The sequence below is a fragment of the Electrophorus electricus genome, chromosome 1, assembly GCF_013358815.1.
Source record: "Electrophorus electricus isolate fEleEle1 chromosome 1, fEleEle1.pri, whole genome shotgun sequence".
NCBI lineage: Eukaryota > Metazoa > Chordata > Actinopteri > Gymnotiformes > Gymnotidae > Electrophorus > Electrophorus electricus.
Genome location: NC_049535.1, coordinates 26,960,741 through 26,977,444, shown reverse-complemented (window position 1 = coordinate 26,977,444; position 16,704 = coordinate 26,960,741). Strand labels below are relative to the sequence as shown.

General features: G+C 39.3%; 1 protein-coding gene across 1 annotated transcript in view; it reads right to left on the bottom strand.

The window, feature by feature from the left end:
• The window catches only part of tmem104 (transmembrane protein 104), a 49,485-nt gene that overhangs the window by 29,903 nt on the left and 2,878 nt on the right, over positions 1-16,704 (bottom strand). Inside the window, exons 4-8 of the mRNA XM_027003353.2 lie at positions 16,462-16,543; positions 14,481-14,577; positions 14,300-14,377; positions 8,538-8,637; positions 7,319-7,415 (exon numbers count right to left, since the gene is read on the bottom strand). Of these exons, the coding sequence (XP_026859154.2) occupies positions 7,319-7,415; positions 8,538-8,637; positions 14,300-14,377; positions 14,481-14,577; positions 16,462-16,543 (454 nt within the window). The remainder of the gene's footprint in view (positions 1-7,318; positions 7,416-8,537; positions 8,638-14,299; positions 14,378-14,480; positions 14,578-16,461; positions 16,544-16,704) is intronic.

The following is a 16,704-nucleotide window of genomic DNA, read 5'->3' as shown; positions in this document are numbered from 1 at the left end:
ATATATTCCTATATACTGCAGTATACCCTTTCAATACCAAAAGAGGACGACTGCACCAATAATAAACGCTCTAGAGGATCATACCACATACCATCAAACAGCAGGGTAAATCAATACTTGTTTAATTGTGAAGATTAGTCACAAAAGGGCATACCCTGAAATAATAACCGAGAAACAATAAGTTCCATTATATTTAATATGTAGTCCAGCATAATTTCAGAATCATTTCAGGATGGACAAAACTGACAGGCTTATCATGGACCCACTACTCTGACAATGGCAGTCCTTTTAAAATCTAAAATAAATCAGTTAAGTGGCCTTTTAGGTATATGTGTAATGGAAAACTACTACCTTTTTATTAGATCTTGACTCCCTTTTTTGTGTCCTGTAAGGAAGTTTGGCCATTTACACAGTTTCTGTCTCAAAGGCTTACATAGACAGACCCCCTGCCTTCAATCATTTGTTATGCTCAAACTCCAATAACAAGATGGATGACCTAAAACTCATGCCAAACACGAACACACACACACGTCAGTTTAAGTGTTAAGGTCACACAAACTTTGGTATGGATCACTGCAGCATTCAAAGATGTTTTGAATGTGAGGCTGTAGATCTTTTCATGAGAACCACGTCTGGCTCTGTCCAGCCGCCTGATGAACAAAACCATTGCATCATTCTGAAGTGTCCTTGAACCCGATAATCACCTTTTCTGAACAGAGAACAATAATGTACCCTGCAGGTAGCTTCCCTCTATACACACGCACATGTGCACTTTGACGTCATTAGTATGTACCAGCCATGCAGCACACACATCAGACTGAAAACACAAGCTTCCGTGAAAGCAATGAATTGTGGAAATAAAAAACCAAAACAAAACTGATAACAGATCTCCATTCAGGGATCTTTATAAAAATAAAAACTGCTGGCTAATGTAATCAATTTGGGGGCAGTGGCTTAGGGAAATTAGTAGTAGTAGTTATTACTTATGTGATATTTTTTCATCATTGAACAAGACAATTTATTCACATCATTGTGCCATTCTACCGCATTAATCTTAACTGATTTTATTCTCAAACATGAGTAATGCTGCCATACTCCAAAGCCCTGATTTAAGCATCCTCTGTTAGTATCATAACGTCAGTAGCACTAACTGCCACAGAATTACTGATTAGGTGAAAGGCTTGGACATGGACATCCCACTGAGACCATTTGGAGCTGGAAGGCTGGCTGTAACTTATACACTTTCTTGATCACATTCTTCCACCAAGCTTTAGCACCAAGTTTCAGAATGCTTTTATCTGTGACTTTTATGCTCTTCACACCTCCCTTAGTACTATTTCTGCCCCCTCCCACTGTGTCCTCATGTTTCTATGGGTCAGCCAGCGTTTCCAGCGGGCTGACTGCCTTGCTGTGGCCTGGGGAGGGCTCTCCTCCTGTGGGCCGCTGCACAAACACTTCCTCCCGCTGAGATAATCTCAACTAAACCATCTGCACTGTCACCTTCCTGCCGAGCTGCACAGCCCTGCACCACTCCGGCCCTCTGCTCTCTACAGAAGCTACAGTTAGATCCGTGCTCAATCCCAACACCCCCTCTGCTCTCTACAGAAGCTACAGTTAGATCCGTGCTCAATCCCAACACCCCCTCTGCTCTTTACAGAAGCTACGGTTAGATATGTGCTCCAGTCCAACATCCCCTCCACTCTGCACAGAAGCTACAGTTAGATCCATGCTCTAGTCAGAGATGGAAGCTGCAGTGAATAGTCATAAACCACTTACAGGGGTAGCACTAGGGCACTTTTTTAATTCGGGGATGAAGTCTCCAATGTTTGAGCCAAATTATGAAATGTTTTTCCACTAGAATGGTCAGAGTTGAGCACAATGTCAGTTAAGGGTTACAATTATATATACTTCAATTAAGCACAACACTGGTTTAAAATGAAAAGTCTTTGAATATCTGTTTAAAAACATTTCTTAGTAATGTTACCCAAGGGGAGCAGAGAATAAGTCATTAATCATTCAACCAAGCCATATACTTTTATAAAATCACCAAGTACCAGGTTTGTTTTACAATTAAGAGGGCTAACATTATCAATACATTTAGCTAGTTATCTAAGGCTGTAAGCTGACCGCATTATAACGATATCAGTTCAAGTTCACTAACACTAAAAAATTTTTTAGCCAAGTTACCCATCTATAAATTAGTTGCTTTGCTTGTCCTGCAAGAACATGAAATGTGTAAAATGTTCACCACTACCCCTTATCATCCTGTTTTCAGATGAAATGTATGTCCTTGTCATCTATCACCTGCCTTTGTGCTTAGTGAGGAGGGGCTCTAAGGAGAGGGGCTGGACCTGGCAGATACTGCAGCGTAACTTTTAAAGTGTCAGTAATGTTCAAGCACAGTTTTAATAATAGATTGAAAAAACATCCGGGGCCAACGATAACTCAGGTCACTTCTATCATTCATAAGACTCAAAACCACACCAAAAAAGGTTAATCAAAATGTAATGAAAAAGAGAGAACATAATGGATGTAAGGTACTGTAATGATTCAGATTACCCTATATTTAGCCAAATTTATACATAACAAATACCTACTAGTCTTCAGTCTGCAATTTCTCCCACAGCAGTGATGCTAATGTAGGTCACATTGGGACACTTTAGTTAACCAAGCAGAGCGAGATTCAAATGCATTGCTCTGACCATACTGAAAATTTACATTTACCTCTCCATCTATGCTGATTTCATATCAAAGGAAAGACCGAACTCAACTGTAAGTGCATGTATGTGTGTAAACAGATGGTTGCCGAAAGGGTGGCATCTTTTTTAATGAGGTACCTAGTGAGAGAAGCTTTCAATTCACTGGACACATTCCCCTAGTTTATTCAGCACACCTAGATGAAACAAATCAAACCACAGAACTAATTTAAAAAATGCAGAAGGTGCAAGATTTAAAAGTACAGGGAAACTACAAAGTATTTCATCAATGACTGAAACCCATATTGCCTGGCCAAACAGCTTTGACAATCAAAATACTGCTTTTATATGTATTGCATTTCATCCAGTGACTTTTTTTTTTTTTACAACCTATTAGAAATGATAGTTTTCAAAATATTGATAATGTAATAAAATAACCAACTGCGGGTTCTAAAGTGGGAAATCAATAAACTGAAGGAAAAAAAAGTGTAAACATTACCAGTCCACACAGAAGCAAAACTGCAAGTACAGGTTTTAGTAGTAAACCTTATTAGATATAAACATATCTGCCATTAAATGGTCTTATGGTATGTTGAGTTTCATAGGAAATCAGACAGAAGAAGACAGAAATGCAAAGAGAGCCACTCTTGCCCTCTGTGTTGGCAGGTTTAGAGAGCCCTCGCAATTTAACACTAAATTGATTGCTGCTCAGCTTTTCATCTTTTCACTCTTCCACTCTCCTCTTTTCAATTCCTCTTTTCACATATGCAAAGTTCACAGTGGAGTGTGATCGATGTGATCAAGGCTTTAGTATTTCAAATGGCACATGGAACCAGGAGATCAGACCAGTACTTTGATGAGAAGAACAAAGTCTTTGAATCAGATACCAGGATCAATCAACAGCAGATGAAATCTCAGTCCAGCAATCTTTGTAAAAGCTTTCGGTGAGCGAAATGAATAATAGTGACACGGCTCCTCAGCATGATACTGTACAATTGATCAAAGCAGCAGCTTGACCTGAAGAGAAAGGCCACCTTCTGTGCTAGGGATTAGCCATTTTCTTTGTGCCACAATAAAGGCTGTGTGGTCATTCTCTCTGAGATAAAGGTGTCAGTGGGAGAGAGAATTTAAAATTCCACAGAGACCTACTGAAGAAACTGCACTGCACAGACATATAGAGCATTCTCCTGTCTTGCTCTCACGCTCCTGTGAGGTGCCATGTTGTACCAGCAGCTAACACTCAAACTGCGACAGGCCACACCTTGCAACACCTGCCTCAGATAAAAAGGGATCTACTGGCAGAGATTTTAAACCTTTTCATGTAGGCAATAAATGGCTCCCACCTAAGAGAGCTTTTTGTTGCTTTTTTTTTTTTTTTATCATCCACTCTCACCCATCCATTCTGTTCTCACATTACCAGAAGCTTAGCTCTGTCTGTGTTTTGGGCCAAACTTTGAAAATAGTTGCTCAGGGACAGCTGTTGCGCTGGGACATAAATATAGCCCATCATCTGTTGCACCACTAAAAGGATAGCCAGTGTAGCAGGAACAACCTCAGTGTCATAGGGGAAGGAGCAACCTGTAATGCACTGACAGGATAAAAGGAGGGGGAAAACAGGCCATGCACAATATAGCACTATGTTTAAAATACACCGTTATGCTAGCATTATATCAATGTTGTTTTTAGGATTTTTGCTGTTTAGTCTTAGTTCATTTCCATCATATACATTCAACCCAACTATAAAATGTACCACGAATGATGGAGGGCAACTGGCCCAGATCAATTTTTTCTCAATTTCAGTGAGAGTACAATAACTATCAATCCAAGAACACATCTATCCATTAATCATTAAGACATGGAAGAGGCTGAGATGGGGCATCAGGCAATGCTGAACGCAATGGCAGCTTAAACAAACATAAAAACACAGATTAGTCCACTGGACAACACTTCCTACAGAGCTTCAGAGAAACACAACCTGTTTCTCTCCATCTAAGGCTCTGACAACAGTATGCGCTCTCCTTCTCTCTCTGATAGAGATACACTGGGTTTACAGACACACAATGTGACAACTTAACCATTCCTTTTCCCCCCTCACCTCTTTCTTCACTAAAGCCTTGTCAGGACACTAATATGACAGAGACAGCAGCCCTGTTTTCCATGGGGCACAAAACCCCGCCCCCTCCGTCCAGCAGAATCCTCCATAGAAGGAGCAAACAAAGCCCATAAGAGTGTTTAGGCTACATGGGCTATAGCTTTGCCCATGTTATATATTAGAGACAGTAAGAACAGTGGGGTGGAGGAGACTGTATGCAGATGCATCAGCTATAATCCAAAAGAGAGGTGAAAAGACTTCTAAAATGACTGTAGCCTATTGTAGCCCATTACTATTTTAAGTAAGTCCAATTCCATTTCAGGAACTGGAATACACTTTGTTGCATATCTACAGTGATGTTAATTAAACTCCAGCCACACAAACCATTCTTTGTTTAACATCCTAGTGCCATTCCCCCACACCCCTTTCCTTTCATTTCATTTGATCTCAACTATTAAGTGAAAATGATTTCAAAAGCCAAAAAAATTATTTAAAAAACAATAGAAAAAGCAAGCCTTACAATTCTTCCTTTTCTAAGAAAAGGCAATACTATTATTATTAAAACAAAAACCATGAACATAATTTGCAACTCAATATCCTCATTTACAGATGTCTGATGAGTTTTGCTAAAACCTAGCGCATTAATGCAAACCCAAACACAGAATTTCTACAGTAATTGGTTTTCACTTTCTGTGGCTCTCTCCTACATCAAACTATTAGCATATCCAAAAAAAGAGGTAATTACAAATTGCAATTGTGTTGTTTTATAATTAATTTCTCTCTTATGGAAAAAACAATGCCCAGCTCAAACAGACCCATTTCGGTACAACAAAGCTAAATAATTAAGAACCTCCTTGTTTCGGTGTGAGGCAACCTAATGATTGTCCTAGTGAGACTGCACGTGCATTTGAATGAACACTGAATCACTGAGGAAGACACTGTGCAACACACCCTCGCATGGGTGACAAGCTTGTATCGGTTAAACCAAAGGATGGCAGCCATGTCGTGAGGCCAGCTCTCTTTCGACAAACCTGGCAGTTCAGTGGTAAAGCCAAGAGGCTCACATATGACCCTGGAGAAGATAAAAAGTATTTTTAAAAGGCCACATCATCCACCTGTTTAAGTAATCTGAAGATGTAAAAGTAAAGTAAAAGGCCATCATTTGTCTGTGATAAAATGAACCTCATGACTCAGAATTACAAGGCTGAAGCTGCCATGATGATGTTTAACAGTTGACTGAGAGGATAGCAGGACATCATAATGCAAAGACAAAAACATTCCACTTTGCAAAAGCCTCATCAGCTACTGACAAGACAACTGATAAGAGGATGAAGGTAAAAACTGCTCTGGAGAGGAGCATAACTCCACCATAATGGAACAGAGATCAACCAGAGATCAAAGCTAAAATGCTGAATCCCAAGAGGAAGGTAAAGAGGGTTAAGAAGGCCAAGAAGCCAGCAGCAGCTCCAGCGACTCAGTTAAGAGCTAAGGTTTTAACAGCACTGTTAAGAGCTAAAGTTTTAATAGCGCTGTCATTCATAACCTGTGTCAGTCATAGCCAAGCCTCTGTTAAAAGGCCAGAGCATTAGATGCTGCCCAAATCAAGAGTGGTCTGAGAAAGGAAGCATAGGCAGGGTGAACAGCTTCTGGTTCATAAGTAGACTCAATTAATATTTCATCAAAAGACAATGATTTATTTAAGGATTTGTCCAAGAGAAGGAAATTCTTTTTTATAAAAGTGATGAAATAATGAAAAATTAAATTGAAAAATAAGTTTGAGCCATTTTTCAAGGTACCTTAGGGGAAACTTACTGGGGAAACAACTGTGGCCAATAAACAATGCATATCAACTCATGGCATGAGTTGTTGTTTTTTGCTGAACACAGATGTGTTGAACATGGAACACATCATGCAGCCCAACATTAAATTTGTTAACATGTGCTAAGTGGCCTATCTGAATGAGGAGGGGGGAAATAATCTGAAACCATAAATTTGGGGGAGGGGGGGGTTGCCCACTTCTTCAGTTCTAGGGATGGTGTGGCACCAGAATGGAAAAGATCCACACATCCATCATGGGTGACCAGGAGACATAAAGCAGAGCAGAAAATCAGTTTCTCTTGCTCCACCTCTGTGCACACTTCAAGGGCAAACAGGCTGGCATGTGCATGCAAGACACACAGACACTACATCTATGACAAGGAAGAGACAGGAGGCAACGGTTATTTAGTAGTCTTGCTCTCTTGTCCATCTCTTACTTGCACCTGCTCTCATAGCTTTAACATTATGCGCTTGTTCTTTGTGTGTCAGCAAGAGACAGAGAGACTGAGACAAAGAGAAAGAGAGAGAGAGAAAGAAAGAAAAAGAAAGAAAGAAAGAAGGAAAGAAAGAAAGAAAGACAGAAAAAGAAAGAAAGACAGAAAAAGAAAAAGACAAAAAGAAAGAAAGAAAGAAAAAGAAAGAAAGACAAACCAAGAGTGAGAGGGATGAGAGGAGAGTAAGAGATGTTTCTGCAAGTCACTGCTGCACTCACCAGAAAGACTCTGTAAGCATCTTTCCGTTTCACAGGCCCCCAGCATGACTCTGTGTCATTGCACTTCAAACTTCCAGTGTTGCAGGAGTGATTCCCGCTGTAGGAGGACAGAAATAAAAACAATCACAAAACATTACTGTTCTCAAATTAATGAGCTAACAAAAGGTCAAAAAGTTCACAGACAACTATCCGTGGCACAAGTGTAAGAGTAAACGACATATAATCTGCTCCTAGGATGAAATGAACACAAACAAGGGACGTAGACTGAACAATCTGTGGGAAAATTATTCTTTCACTTACTATATATATATATATAATCATGCCCGACTCAAATGACTCTGATGGAAAATAAATAATTAGTGAAGCCCTTAAGTCTTCTACAGCTCTGGCAGCCACATGTCTCAAAGAAATAATGGAGAGAAATTTTCAATCCCTGCCATTTCCCACAGGGTCAGAGTGCCAAGAAGAGTGAAGAACCTGTTGTCAGAGGGTAACTTGATAGCCAATGTTCCATCTCTAATCTTAGTAAACAAATGCCCCTATTTTACTCCAGACTGTCCTCAAAGCTAGAGGTCATGTAAAAACGTAGGGAGAAATAGGCCCATGTATTTTATTCTTTTTATTCCCCCCCACTCAGAATGACCTACCAATAATATGGGACACCTTGGTGGTGTGAATAATTCAGATTCCTGTACTCTGCAGTCCACACCTTCATTTGGCCTTCCTGGATACTTCTCTCTGACAAGGTGGGGGATTTACGTACCTGCGCCAGTGATGATCACATCGTAATAAGGCAGAGACCTGAGAAGTGCCACCCAAGGCGGAGTATGAGACTGCACAATACTGGGATGGGATTTCTAATGGCATGCCACTTGGCTAGGGGGTTCAGTGCAATAAAATGGATGTCTGGGAGCCAAACAACATGGGCCAAATGCAAAGCGCCACAGGAAGGAGGTCACAGAGGCTAAAGGCCAATTCAGACACACAGATGAAGGAAATGAAGAAGAGGCGCCATGTGAAGTGGTTAAGGAAATAAGCTGCTCTGCTGCCAACAGTCAGCTGATGTGTGCTGGACGACAGGACTAATAAACACACAGTACTTCCACAAAAGCTGGCAAAGACCAGAGCACCGCAAAATGCTAAAGCAGGATAGTGATGCATATTTAGAATAAAAAAGGAAAGAAAACAAAAAAGGCAAAAAGGACTTGGCTGAACTCACCAGGCCACTTCCATCAATGACATGGGCACAGCAGCAGCATAGATTGCCAGGTCTCCATACAGGTATACAATGATGCATATGTAGAACATATTGACACCAACTGCAAAGTAAGAAGGAAAGGAAGAAGAGTTAATCTATATGTCAACACCCCCTTCCACCAATTAGTTTTTTCTTCCTAGAAAATAGTAGTTACAACAATTTCATGACACACTTCCAAGATGTTTCTGCATCCTCTACCAGATTCTGTACAGCAAACCCTTTCTCGCCTCTGGGAATATTAATCACCCTGATTAATAAAGTAATCACTACATGTTAAACTCTTCTGTGCTCCACTCCTCCTCCATGCACCACTGCATGCCTCTGCTTCCATCCATCGCAGCTGATATGACAGTACGGACGAGACAAACTAACACTCTTCATGAGACATCCATCATGCACTTGAGCTCTTGTGAGCATCTCCAGTGGCCCTCCTGGCCCCATCAGCCTATTCATTACTCCCAGGCAAATTAGAGCTTACAGTCTATTAAAGCCAAATGAAAAACCCTAATGGTATACTCTTTATATGGCCTTGATTGATATATTTTTGGTAAGGCAGAAGGGAAAAAAAAGTATGCAGTCTGCTTCCTGTCAATTGCTTTAAGATTAGTGGAGGGAGCCAAATAAAGAAATATGAAATGTTAAGTTACTTACCATGTTTTATTCCAGTAATTACATACCTACTGCAACTGTTTTAAATGTGTATTATGAAAAATTATGACAATAAGAATTCCTCATTAGGTCAATGAAATGTAAGTATCAAAATATCTCACCTAAATATCACCTCATGACACTAAGGACATTAGCTATAAATGTGCTTCTGAAGTGGTAGTATTTGTATGCAACTCATCTTAACCCATTATGTGCAAAGTCACTATTCACTAAGGCTGATTTGGCATTAAATTTGAAATAGAAGCACTAAAATGGAGTCAGAAGGTGCAGCCTGCTCTTGAAATTAAAATGTTAATGTTTACAAAACACAAAGTATCCTGTAATTGAGCTGAAGAGTTATTTTACAGAAAATTAGACAGCCAAGACAAACAGCCATATTGATTTTTTTCTCCAGTACCTATTACACATGTTCATTCCTCATCATTCCTCATGTGTAAATTAGTCATTCAAAAGACAAAATATGTAAGATTTTCAGTCTAAACAACATGGAGGCCATACTGTTTCAAAAGAAACACAATTAGTGATCCATGTAATTTCTCATATTACTGAAGAATACGTTTGCCAGTGATTTTGAGATTAGTATAATTACTATGCATTAGGCATTCACATTCAGTTCTGATCTTCACTTTGACATATGATAGGGCATTTAAACACAGCCTATGCAGAGAGAAAACGTCATACTTCCCAGTCACATATTTGCCACAATTTTAATCAAAGTCATATTCTAATGCACTGGGGAAATGTGAGGGGAAGGAAAAAAAAGTTCATGGGAAGGTTACAATCACACTGAAGAGCAACATGGATAAACCAGCAGCCATAAAATTCCTTGTCAGTTCATCTGGGTGAATGTCCTTCCTTCAAATGGGTCTCATTAAAGTTTGCACCTACTTTACACACAAAGATGCATCCTCACAATGACGCTTGTCTTAGACACAGATACTGTATTTTATTTCTTCGTTTTCCTCTTTAACCTCAGAATTTAAAATAGGTGTCCAGTGTATATACAAAAATAGCCCGTACCAACATCCTGTTAGACACAAGCAGCAATATGCTGTTTAAATGTCAAAGAAAAGCAGAGCACACCCAGATATGAGATCTCCTTTCCTCAGCCCAGTGTGAATCAGGTAGAAGCCCAAGTCTGTGGACCACAGTACTGTAAACGAACACCATTAACTCCTACAGGTGGAGGCCATCAAAGATCAAGTCTTTATCTGATTGGCTTTCTCTGCTTGGTCCCTTAAGGTCTGCAACACACTCCAACAGTTTTAGCCTTTGTTTAAAGACCTAAAGGAATGGCCCATTCATTCCCAAAAAAAGCATTACTGCAACTATAAAGATGAAGGGCTACAATAAACACCTTCCTTCTGAAATAAAAGTAGCAAACAGTGCTCAGTGTCCTGATATAAAGGAAGCTGCATCTCCAATTCGTGGTGTGGTGAAATTGCTTACTTTACTTTAACCCACAACCCATAGCAGGTGGATAATCTGTCTTCTGATGTCTGTAATGCAAAGCATCCCTAGAAATCTCTAGAATAAACAAACTTACAAAGACCAAAGAACACTTGCATTATCACCACATTGTCAATACTGTGGTGCATTAAAGAAATTCACAAACTATGCTTATTCCTTTCTGATTGTATGCTTTTTGAAACACCATGTACCCATCTAATTTATTTACAATTTGTCAACCTGGGCCAGGCTTCCACACTGCATTAGGAGTCATTTTATATCTTTGGCTAATCAATGCCTTTTTCCTTGGGCACCAAGATGAGGTCAGTCTGCTCTTTCCTGCACAGGGAAAGGTTAGAGTGCAGGGGGCTATCTTAACTCCAAAAGCCTTAATAGAATAATCTAGGTGTGATGAAGTGGGTGACTGCCAGGAGAGTTTAGCGCCCCTGCTGAAAATACGAGGGTTTGTGTTTATGACCAAATGTGTGCGTGAACGTGTGCGCGTGCATGTGAGTGTGTAACAAGTGCACCACCTAGTGGATGAGGTTCAATAAGAGACACAGCAGAAATAGTGCACAATGACAGGAGGGCAGGAAGGCATTTCTAGTACCTGACTGTTTTTCTTTCCATTTTGTGAAGATGCCAAAAGCAATGTTGTTGAGATATTACACTGCTGTATAACAGACTGTTGAGTCAGTCACCAGTAGCATAGCCACACACAGAAAGCAAATGGTGGCCAGACTTCTGAAACTACCACAAAAATAAATACATTTTTGAATGAATATGAATTAATGAACCATTTACCAGATAAGGAAATAGCCCTCACCTGTAGTTCAAGGTGAAAAGTACTGTCGTGTCAATTTGCCTCAGTAAAGTTTTCATTATCTGGGCTTTTGGTCTCTACATGTGCCTCTTCTTCAACACTGCAGTGTGTATGCAGGGGATTAAACTCAGCAGTGCTGGTGTCTGAGTAGGTAATTACAACCAAAGGTAATTAAAAAATGTCTAATTACATTCCATTATCAGCCAATAATTCTGCTAATTGGCATTTAAAATAATTAAAAAAATAAATAAATAAATAAATAAAAGATATCCCCTTTAGTAGCTACTCCGCTTAGAAGAATAGGTTTAGCATTGTTTAACTAATACTTCTGGGCTTTAACTTCACCCAGACACTATATAGCCAAAAGTATGTGGACACCCCTGCTAATATATTGCATTCTGGTGTTTCAACCATGCACATAACTAACAGGTGCATGAAATCAAAGACAGTCAAGCAACCTCCATAGGAAAACACAGGCAGTGGCATGGGACATACTGAAGTGCTTAGTGACTTTAAATCTGTCACCTCCTTTGCGACCAGTCAGTTCGTGGTCATTTTTGCCCAATAAGACTTGCCCCGGTCAACTGCAACAACAGCTCAGCCACAAAGGAGTAGCGCATGCAAAGTCATAGAGCGGGGTCACCAAAAGCTGAATGAGCAGAAATCATATATCCTCTGTTGCATCACTAATTAGAGAGTTCCATACTGCCTCTGGAAGCAGTAACTAACACAAGAGCCGAACGTTGGGAGCTTCATGAAATGGGTTTCCATGGCCGAGCAGCTACACACAAATATTACTATACACAATGGGAAGCATCAGCTTGAGTGGTGTAAAGCATGTGGTGGCACTAGAGTCTGGAGCAGTGGAAATGTGTTCCACGAAGTGATGAATTATATATGTATATGAATTACGCTTCACTATCTGGCAGTCTAATAAACACTTCTGGGTTTGGCAAACACCAGGAGAACACTACCTAGTAGAGTGCATAGTGCCTACAATTAAACTTTGGTGAAGGTGGGATAATAGCCTGGGACCGTTTTTCAGGGTTTGGACTAGGCCTTTTAATTCAAGTGAAGGGTAATGTTAATGCTACAGCATAGAAAGGCATTTCATAAAATTATATGCTTCCAACTCCAAAGTAAGTTCCATAAAGACATGGTTTGAAGAGTTTAGCATAGAAAGGACTGCAGAAGGATATGAAGCTTTTTGGTTAAACCCGAACATTGACTGCAAGCAGAACCTCTCTTCAAACAGTAGTGCCTGACTTCACAAATGCCATTTTGATTGAATGGGCAAAGGTTTCTACTGATACACTCTAAAATTTCATGGTAAGCCTTCTTGGGATTAAGGGCAACACCAAATTAATGTCCATGGTTTTGGAATACGATGCCCAACAAGCTCATATAGGTGTGATGGTGATGATGCACAACTTGAAATGCACAAAAGTATGTGCATTTCAAGTTATGCAACAGTGAAACAGCTCCAGTAAGTTGTTTCACATAAGGCACTTGTAACTAAACAGAGATTAACAGGCTTATTTGTTTGCTTAACATGTAAGGTAGAGTAATGAAAAGGATATCTGAATTAATGATTAATCCATTTGGTACTTGTTTACATTCCAACATGTTTAGCTACTGTACAAGAACATTCAAAAATATAGAAACATTTCAAAAACAAATAAAAATACAAAATATCTGATCCACTCACAAGGGTTTTCATTTTACATTACATTTATGGCATTTAGGGTCAGTGGTAGCTTAGTCGTAAAGGTACTCAACTTGTAATCTTAAGGTTTCCAGTTTAAGCTCCACCAACACCGAGTTGCCACTGTTTGGCCCTGGAGCAAGGCCTTTGACTCCCAATTCCTCATGTGGTAATCAGTTATAACCAAGTCGCATTTATCCAATGTGTCTGATAAATTCCGTAAATGTTTTTATCCAAAGCGACTTACAATTAAGACTGAATACAACTCGAGCAATTGAGATTTAAGATCTTTCCTCAGAGGCCCGGCAGTGGTCAGAAGTCCGGCAGTTGAGTACCTTTACCACGAGGTACCACTGTCATTACAATTTGCATTTGACTTATTGGATATGGTTAGGAAGCAAAAGGGCCTTAAAAAGGAATGCTAACTACTACTGTCTTATGCTTCACTTTACTAAGGAGTCCTGAACTCTGCTTCAGTAAACAATACAAATCATGAACTTCTAAACTCCCTGCAGACTGATGTTTTTTTTTCCCTATTAAAAACAAAATCTTCTACATTTGGTAACAGCCTATAACAAACTGATCACTATAAGTGAAAATATAAAAATGGTCTTAAAGTAAACTATACAAAAGTTAAGTAAAAACTGCAGTTATTACAAACAGGGCTTTACAGCGTGGCTTTCCATGCAATAGTATTCACATGGACAGCATAATGGCAAATGGCCAAAATGATGCAGACTTCACTCCTTATAAAATACTAGAGGGCAACAAAAGTACAGTAAGCTTAGACAACTATACCTTCCAACTTTTAACAAGCCCTTCCTACACCTCCCATGTGGGGTGGAGACCCAAAAGCACAGACTAGCCAATGGCAGCTCTGCTTTTACTTCAACTGTGGCTTAACAAGGAACATTTGCCACAATAAATTAGATTCCACCATCAAAATGGGACATTCAACACCACCACCACCATCACCACCAACAAAGATCATTCAAAGTTGTCCTCCCCCCAAACAACAATGAAGTGTATGTGTGGGAATAATAAGGTTCACTTTGAACAGCATGTGAGAACTCTTACCTTTATTGAAAAACATGGACGCCATTTGTCCCATCTCAACTCTTTCCATAATGTCAAAGTAGTCCACTAAAGTGGGCCCTGTATGCACACATGTGCACACACAAAGCAGCAAAATGTCAGTGGTGTTTCAGGACAAAAATATTTATCTGAAAGTCAAAAATTCAATATATAAATTACTCACGGACAGAAAGAATTGGTCGAGTCTCAACTTGCTCTGACCGTCCCCGGATGATAACCTCATCATCTGAATAATCAGAGCTAGAATCACTGTCTTTGATCTAGAGAGAGAACATACATGTAAGTGTGGATCATTTACTCATATCACAAATTGACATAGTACCAACAACCTTTAGTCCCACCACAAAAACATAGCATGCATCATCTTTCAAAGGTACCACTAAAACAGTGGGAAAACATGCATACATTACATAGATAAAAATACATGAACTAAAACAGCCTTAAAGATACCACATAGTATACAGTCATGGCCAGAAGTGGAGACTAGCACAAAATTTTTTTCAAAGTTTGTTGCTTCAATTTTTATGGTGGCAATTTGCATTTACTCTAGATTGGGAAAAGTAATCACATTGTGCAATTAATTGCAATTCGTCATTCCTTACCATGAAAATTAATCACAAAAATTACGGCATTCCAGCCACTGCATTTCAGCCCTGCCACAAAATGGCTTGCTAATGGCCAGGAAACTCTCCAGATCTCAAACCCATTGAGAACCTGTGGTCAATCCTCAAGACTTTGCCCAGAAGCTGATAGCCAGTATGGCAAGGAGAATTGCAGAAGTCTTTGCTTAAACTGGATGCATTTGTCAATAAAACGTTCAACTTGTTTATAATTGTACTTCACTATACCATATAAACATCTGACAAAAGGATCTAAAAACACTGAAGCAGTAAATGTTTTGAAAACCAAAATGTGTGTCAGTCTCAAAACGTTTGGCCACAACTGTACTTCATACAATCAAACCAAAAATAAGCACTGAAGCAGGTTTTTGCAAAAATACACAATGTTGCTTTTTAACGTTGGAAAAGGTTAATGCAACACTTCAGACCTTGAAGCAGTGCCAACTTTAAAACCTTATGTGAAGCACTGGGTTCAATTCCCTGTCTGGACAAGTGCACCTTGCCACATCAAAATGAGTCCTTAGGCAAATTTCCTAACCTCAGTACCTCTGCAACCTCTCCTAACAACTGCATACCTCAGTAACATGACTGAAATGTTAAGTTGCTCAGGATAAGAGCATCTGTAAATGCACAAGCCTGCAGACAACCTTATGGTAGTTTGCTTGGGAAGAGAGTGTGTGACTGAAAGCAAATCTGCATGCAGCATGGACTGGATCTGGTGCAACACTATAAAGTTAACTGTGTACCAATAGCGTTAGTCAAAATTACAAAATCCACAAACAAAATATTAAGTATCAAGATGCAAAATGTGTTCCTAATACAGATAATAAAAATCAAATACATTTTTAAAAAGATATCCAGCCATTTGTAGTCAGCTGACTCTTCTTTTTGCCACTGGTTTGCCGTTCTTTGCCTTTTTTTCCCTTTGCCAATTTCTGTTACAATCTGAACTTCTCAGTATTCAAGTTTTAACACTTTTCAGTGGGGGTGTTTCTTAGAAGCTGCCACACACCTTCAGTCTATTCTGGACAACAGGAATGTGGAATCTTCTGCACTGATGAATCTATTTACTATCAGATCTGTATTAAACATTGATTTCATTTGATTAGCAAAAATATTATGCAGTTTCTTATTAAATGAATCAGCTGGTTGCCCAGAATGAATCTTATCAAGAGAGCATGTTATTCACATGCTAATTAGACCGCTTGCCCTTTCCTTATATGAGAGGACAGTGTATGTTTATGTTGTCTTTAAAAGTAAACAGCAATCTCAGCACAATAATTGGCTACATTGGCTGTTTTTCTTAAATATTGCACTTTACAAAGCTACGTTCAGTGTCTTAAAAGCAAAACTGTTTTAAAAGGTAACTGCTACATATCAGCTTTTGTGAAAGCTAGCAAAGTTGAGAGCAATTATAAATAAAAGGACTTGCTCTTTTTTTTTTTTTTTTATTTACTACACTGTTTGCAAATGTTTCATGTTTAATAATGCTGGCACAAAATGACCTCTTCTCCACTCTCTTACCTCTTCCTGTTCTCTCCTTTTCCAGTGTAGCAAGGCATTGGCCGCAGCCATGGCCTCAATCACAAATGTTGTCGTCATGTAACTGGTCAACAAAGTGAACAGGAAGAAGAAACACATTCTAAGATACGGTTCCCACTTTCTCACAGTTGCTTAATTACAATATTTTGAAGAAAAATGAAATGTGCCACATATCGAGCTTGGCTTCAACAAAAATTTTAAAAAGTGCCTTTTCAGTGAATTTTG